Source organism: Hordeum vulgare, chromosome 5H (assembly GCF_904849725.1).
Source record: "Hordeum vulgare subsp. vulgare chromosome 5H, MorexV3_pseudomolecules_assembly, whole genome shotgun sequence".
Taxonomy (NCBI): domain Eukaryota; kingdom Viridiplantae; phylum Streptophyta; class Magnoliopsida; order Poales; family Poaceae; genus Hordeum; species Hordeum vulgare.
Window position 1 is genome coordinate 66,125,071 of NC_058522.1, and position 7,571 is coordinate 66,132,641.

At 47.5% G+C, this 7,571-nt stretch overlaps 1 protein-coding gene across 1 annotated transcript; it reads right to left on the bottom strand.

The window, feature by feature from the left end:
* Nucleotides 1-549: 549 nt before the first annotated feature.
* On the bottom strand, nt 550-5,871 carry LOC123397922 (calcium-transporting ATPase 10, plasma membrane-type). Its single transcript, XM_045092435.1, has 7 exons — nt 5,441-5,871; nt 4,638-4,692; nt 2,600-4,551; nt 2,354-2,512; nt 1,977-2,148; nt 1,599-1,897; nt 550-1,310 (listed from the first exon to the last, which is right to left on the bottom strand). Exons 1-7 carry the CDS (start codon nt 5,615-5,617, stop codon nt 1,062-1,064), a joined length of 3,063 nt encoding a protein of 1,020 aa, XP_044948370.1. The 5' UTR covers nt 5,618-5,871; the 3' UTR covers nt 550-1,061.
* Nucleotides 5,872-7,571: the final 1,700 nt, after the last annotated feature.

Consider the following 7,571-nt stretch of genomic DNA (forward strand, 5'->3'; position numbering starts at 1 on the left):
TTGATGCAGCCTACCAAACACAATCTCAGTTCAACATGCATCAATACATACACTGGTACCAAACAACTGCACTTGCATGTACTGAGCATGTTTATACTCAACATGTCTCAAATGGGAACAACTAGCATAGGATGGGAACTGCTTCCAAACACACCCGTTAAGATTGAGGGAGGGTGTTAGATTGTATAGTTCTCTGTATATATACGTGTATATTGTAACGTACCCTTGGTACATCATCTATAAATATATGTGATAGGCCATCCCTAGAGGGTTGAGCCAGTTCCCCCAAACCCTTCGTTTAACAGGTTGATCGATGGTAATATTGAACACAAATATTGTTGAAATATTTAATGCTCACTTCTCACATTTTCTTTATATACTCTCCCCTTTTCTAAATATAAGTCTTTTTAGAGTTCCACTAGGAGACCAAATACGGACGTATATAGGCATACTTTAGAGTGTAGATTCACCGATTTTGCTTTGTATGTAGTCTTTTAGTAAAATCTCTACAAAGACTTATATTTAAGAACGGAGGGAGTATCATGCATGTTGGTCAATCACAGAATACATTACCATACATTATCTCAAATCAATTTGGGACATTCTTACAAGAGTTCAAGAATTCCACGGTAAAGCACTTGAAATCCAACATGGTTCCAACATAGTAAGAAACTACTGTAGTTCTGTCTGGACTACATGCACTCCATTCCTGGAAGGTCTCGGTCATATGCCGATACGGAATGAAGGGGTCGAAATGATCAGGTTTCTGTTTATCGATCCGCAAAATATACATCTTTTCGGGGTCTGAATCCCAGCCAGACATCAATATTACAGGTGCCGACGAGCAGGCCCTAAGCCCTAGCACCAAGTACAAATGCTTCTTACACAACAATATGATGCAAATCTGCCACACTCGTAGGCTTTAAAACTTGTCTAGTGCAGCTCTTCTCAGGCTTGCTCTCCATGCATCCCAAAAGACCCTGCATGGAGGATTCAGGTCCACACACTACGGAATCGGTCTTTTCGCCGCGCGTCCTTCGCATGGTGGGCTGCCCTTTTCATCAGGAGGACCCAACAGGAATGAGCTTGACGACGACGGCGATCGGCATCCCGACGAGGCCAAGGAGCACGCTGGCGAGCCACTGGAGACTGGTGAGAGGCGTCGTGTTGGCAAACTCGCCGAGGAACTGGACCATGATGAACTGGAAGACGACCGTGCTGCTGAGGACACACATGAAGACATAGTTGTTCAGAATGCCCTTGAGCACATTGAGCTTCTCCATCTCCCTCGAACTTATCTCATTGAACACCTGAGAGATAGCATACGCAAATCTAGTGAGAATCCAAGTTCGCCATTAAAAATAATGTGCAATCTGAATTCAGAGCTTTGACACAACAGGTTTGCATGTCGAACTATGCACCTTTGTTTATTTACCTAACTATAAGAGCATTACACTATTGCATTTTTATTATTTAAAGTTCCCGGCATAGGGGTTCTTGAAATCATCACAAATTGTCTTCTTTTCTGTATGTTATCGCCAAGGTCCTGGTAAACACATCACCAGTGGAAAAGAGAGGATTTACAGCAGTAGACATACCTGGCAGAAGACGAATGAGTTGAAAATAATTGTATTCAGCACTATATCAGCATCAGAGCCTTCAAGCCCAAAAAAGGTTTTTCCTTGCGTCTGGAGATACCACATGACAACAAATTGGTATATAGATTGCCCAAAAATGTTCCTCCACATTACATTTGTGATGAACTTCCCTGTTCTTCCTACTGGCTCTCTCTTCATCAAGTCATCATTGGGTGGTTCGGTGGCTAATGCAAGCGCACCAAGTGTGTCCATAATCATGTTGACCCAAAGAAGTTGAACAGCCGTCAGTGGCGCATTTCCTATCATTGGAAGTGCAAATTATCAATAAGAGAGTATGTTATAGGCAGTAACAAGGATCATCGAGACTAGGAGGTATACCTGTAAAACAAGCTGAGGAGAAGTTAACAAGCAAGGCGACAACATTAACAGTTAACTGAAACTGCACAAATTTTTGAATGTTGACGTAAACAGAGCGTCCCCATCTGGCAACAGTTACAATTGTAGAGAAGTTGTCGTCCAGAATGATGACATCGGCACTCTCTTTCGCCACCTGAATAAGTGTGCATTAGGGTAGTGAATAATATGAGTAACAAATTAAGAATACCAGGATACAATGTCAACATTGCAATATTCAGGCCCTGAAAGGCTAAATAAATCTGCATAACTCCATTAAAGCAATACAGCATGATACATCTTCCTGTAGATTAATACAAGCATAGATTGTCTCGGTCTCTTCAATGATCAAGCATTCTCACCTCAGTCCCAGCAATGCCCATTGCAAGTCCAATATCTGCTTCATGCAGAGCGGGAGCATCATTTGTGCCGTCACCAGTAACAGCAACAACTTCATTGAATGTTGTGCGTAAATGCTTTACAAGTGTATGCTTATCCAGGGGTGATGATCGGGCCATTACCTTCAATACACAGAATGACGAGATGAGACTTGCAGATAGATGGTAAGCACTATTAGAAGTCAATAAGACATTATAAACACATCAAACCTGAATTTTTGGAACAAGCACAAGGAGTTCCTCAAGAGTTTTCTCCCTGAAATCCGGTCCCTCAATAGCCAGACCATCTTCAGTGAGTATACCACATTCACGGGCAATCGCCTTTGCTGTATTTATGTTGTCGCCTGTGACCATTCTCACCGTAACTCCAGCAGAGCGGCAAATTGCAACAGACTCTCTCACACCTGGGCGAACAGGATCTTTAATACCTACAATAGCAATGCATGTGTACCCTTGCAGTGGTAATTGCTCTTCAATGGAAAAACCTTCTTCCATTTCCCTGTAAGCAAGGCACAATGTCCTAAGAGCTTCATGAGCAAAACCATCAATAATACCATTGAGCTTGCCAGCAGTTGCTTTATCAAGAGGGGTAACAGCACCTGTCTCATCTATGAACTTATCACATGCAGCCAAGACTATTTCTGAAGCACCTTTACAATGTGCACGGTATCCTCCTTCGGCAAGCTCAAGAAGGACACACATCCTCTTTTTTGTTGAATTGAAAGGCTCCACTTTCGCAATCTTAGTTTCAGCACGCTTTGCCTTAAAGTTTCCACCTATTGACATTGCAAACTCCAATATGGCTGTCTCTGTTGGGGTACCAAGGATCTGGTGTTTCCCGTTTTGGTCAATAACAACCTCACCACCTGTATTGTTAAATATAGACTCGAGAAGAGTTCTGACAACATTTTCTGGAAGTTCTGAACGCAACTTGGAGGCATTCTGAGGATTGTTAACCTCTCTGATATTTCCACAAATGCAGGTCTTGACAACAGTCATATGATTAGTTGTTAGTGTTCCTGTCTTATCACTGCAAATGGTAGTAGCTGAGCCCATAGTTTCACATGCAGCTAAGTTGCGAACCAGTGCCTTGTCATTCATCATTTTCTTCATTGCAAATGCCAGACTCAGTGTGACTGCTAAGGGCAATCCCTCAGGAACAGCAACCACAACAATGGTAACTGCAATAGCAAAATGCTCCAACATCGCCAGTGCATCATCCCCTGACCAGCTTAAAAGCAGCCCATCGTGATACTTTTTGCCGAGTAAACCTTGCGACAAGACAATGAAAGTTATGACAGCGAAAAATAGCCCGATCTGACCAATGATAGTTGCCACTCCATTAAGTTTGACCTGCAGTGGGGTTTCATCATCCCCGCCTTCGCTGAGAGTAGCCATTAGTTTTCCCCACTGGGTTCGCATACCAACTGTTGTAACAAGCATCTTGCATGACCCATCTTGGACCTTGGTACCCGACAAAAGAAAAGGGTTTTCTTCATTTACCACAACAGGTTCACTCTCACCAGTTAGGCTGGACTCATTAATCAACAGAGAAAACCCAGAAATGAAGAGCCCATCAGCAGGAACCTGATCTCCGATTGCCAGATTGACGACATCTCCAGGAAGAAGATCATATATTGATATTCTTTGCCTGAAACCTTTCCTTGTAACGTGCACTTGAATTTTTCTTTTCTCCTTGTCCAGGTCCTTGAATTGCAGCGACTGCCGATAGTCACTTGTCGCGGTAACGAAAACGACCAAGAGGATACTTGCAACAATTCCTAGACCATCATGAGCACCTTTTGGCCATCCTTCCATCGTAATGCCAACAACTAACGAGACAAAGGCGCAGATAGCAAGAATTATAAGAGTTGTATCTTGAAGAGCTTCCCACACAAACACCCAGAAACTGCGGATCTCGCTTTCTGTGAATTTGTTTATTCCATATATGTCCTGCCTACGCTGCATGCTGTCCTCAGCTGTATCCAGCCCATCCGTCGGGGATGTTGCAAGCTTCGCTGCTATTCCAGCAACTGCACCATGGGTGAGCAATTTTTTACTGTCATGGCCCTCAACAATGGACCCCAGCTCATCAGCGCAAATCTGGAACCCTGCCGCCTTGACTTCTTCAGGGACAACATATTCATTTCGAAGTTTGAGACCTGGGGATATTTGTTTGTCAGTGGCACAGTTAGACACTACATAGGAAATGTTCAAAACTACCGAGAAAACATGAATTCGTGCTTACCATGTATAAACTGCAGTGCAGCTTTCGACACCAGCACGGCAACCCGCAGCTTCTCCTGTCACACATCAATAACATGAATTTCAGTAACCTCTTAAAATAAGCACAGAAAAGATATGCAAAACGAGGGCAGCAGCAATAGCAACCAATATTTCCTAATAATTATATAAACCACTCAAGGATCGAATTTGGTGCTGTGATTGATTATTCTTCTAGAATGGGATTTCAAACTAGCCAGTCCCAACACCCATTATGGCCGTGCACTAGGAATCTAGGATAGCGCCGTTCTACTGATAAAACAGTGCAAAGAAGTCATATGCTGTCATTGCAGCAAACCAGGCAGCGGCAGGTACCAAATTGGCACTGGCTCTGGCCCCGGCCCACCGATCTCACGAGCAGATCACATACAACCCCAAAATGCTCCAACAAAACACCGTAGAACTGGTTAATTCAGTTGAGAACTCCACTCAGCGTGCAGGTAAACTAGCCGGCTACTGGGCCACGATCGCAGCAACCCTAACTAAGCAAAGCAAAGCTAACCTAAGGTAGCAGCAGCACTATCAGTACTCGAAGCTACATCTTGGCCGAGGATGCGGCCGGCCGGCGTGAATCCCTACGAGCTCCGGCCACGGCGGCCAAGCCGGCCCAGCAGCTCCAGCCCCCAGATCCCAGAGCCGCCGCAGATCCCGGCGAGAAACCCCGCCGGGCGAGGCCGCGCAGAGGACCAAACTAGTTAACCGCAGGGAGCGGAAGCCAGCAGCGGAAGAGGGAGGGAGAGGGGGAGAGGGAGAGAGGGAGGTGTGTACGTGGTTGGCGTGCTTGATGGCCTGCGCCTCGCCGCGCTTGTCGAGGTTGGCGGTGAAGCGGAAGCGGCGCTTGGGGTTCTTGACGACGCTGCAGAGCTTGCGCCAGCGCCGCAGCGCCTCCTCGGACGAGTTCTTGCCCTTGACGCCCCCGAAGTTCTCCTCCAGGTAGCTCTCCATCCCCACCTCCCTCCCTCCCTCGCCCGCCGGCGGACTCCTCGCTCCCTCGCCGGGCTAAAATAAATAAATATCCCCGCCCCGGCGCGCACGAGCCGGCCGGGATTGACGCGCTGGTTGGGTTGGTTTGCGGGGAGGATGGGGAGTGTGTGTGCGGGCGCTGCGGGTGTGGCGACCTGAGCCTGGCCAATGAGATGGCTCGCGCGCTCGCTCGCTCGCGGAGTCGTCGGGTCAAACGAGCAGAGCGCCCGAAGTCACTGCTGCCGGAGCGCGCTCGGGTCTCCGGCCAAGTATACGTACTCTACCGGGAGAGAAATCTTTTGCATTTTTTTGCTAGAGGAAAATCTTTTTAATTAACGTCACTAACGCTTTTCTTTTTCCCGGCAACGTCACTAGCGCATTTTCTTGGTACACTTGTAACGGATATAGCGAAAACGAAGATACGGGGAAGGTGCGTCTTTAGAGGCGCCCGTATATACCGCGTATATATAAATTAATAATTAATACGTGTGTATAAATGCGTGCGACATAGCGTAGAGATAGATACGTATCTCATTTATACCATAAAGTTTATAATATAAGTTATGCGTACACCAGCGTAATAAAACTGAATAAAATAATCCATACAAAAGAAAAAGAAAATAATAACAAAACGCTACTCTTTGAGCCAAGGAACGCTAACCAAAAAGAAAAATGACAATTAAGATCGAAGAATCACGTGACCTTAACACAACACCCGTCATCTGCCTTCCGCATCATCGTAATAGACACCAAAGGGTCAAGAGCTCAACCAAGGTCGATACGTTAACATGTAACTCTTGTGTTGTAACTTGCCTTGCCTTTACTCCTAAATTGTAGGATCTATAACGACTCCATGGGTCTGCGTGCCTTCTTCCTCAGGACGTCCACTTCTCTCTCTCTCGAGTATATATATGTAACAGATGTATGTAAACCAGTGTGAAAGAAATATTGTTCTCCAACTTGCTATCAATTTCCACGCGCCCTCCCAATGGACTTCGGTCTCCCTCCCACCTCCGACGCCTCCGACCTCCCTGCCTCCTCGGCCAACCCTCCCGTCACCGCTCTTGTCGTCGCCGCTGGTTCCTCCCCCTTTGTCTTCGGCTCACCTCCTCCCGCATCTCAATTTGCGCCCCTCTTCTCCTTCGTCGCGTCGCCACCCCCACCCCTCCCGACCACCGCGTCGTTGCCCACACCACTGTCGGCTGCCCAACCTCCTCGCCACCCCATCTTCCATGACAGCATCAAGAACCACATCAAATTTCTCCTCCATCCTGACGACCACAACTACCACAAGTGGGAGTCCTTCTTCCTCATCGTCCTCCTTCGCTCCGATGTCACCCACTTCATCGAGCAACCTCTCCCTCCAAACGCCGATGCCTACCTCGTCCTTTGGATCTACTCCACCCTAGTTGATCCGCTCATCGACCATGCCGTCGGCGCTCTACCTACGATCTCTTGGCACGCATTCGTGATTACTTCCTCGCCAATCGCGCTGCTCGCTACATGACTCTCAACCGGAAATATCGCAATCTGAAACAGGGGACCTTTCCGTCTCGGAATATGCTCGTCGCATGAAGCGCCTCATCGCCGACATCGACTACCCTGTCACCGAGGTGGATCTCACCACCCAGTTCCTCCACGGTATCGACAAACGGCTCGACACCATCCGAGTCATCCTCGGCGACACGGTCCCACTCCCGCCATTCGGGACCGTCTTCTCCCACCTCAAGCTCGCCGAGGAAAACCTAGAGCAATGTGTGGCCGACGACAGCGCCACCATTCTTGCCATCACCGGTGCTCCCTCCAGACCCAGCGGCCCCTTCTCTTGCTCATCCATTCTTGGCGACCCGTCTACCTCCTGCCATGGCGACTGCGTTGACCGCTCCAACAACCGCGGGCACGGGCCTCCATCGGGTCACGACTACGGCAATTGCTA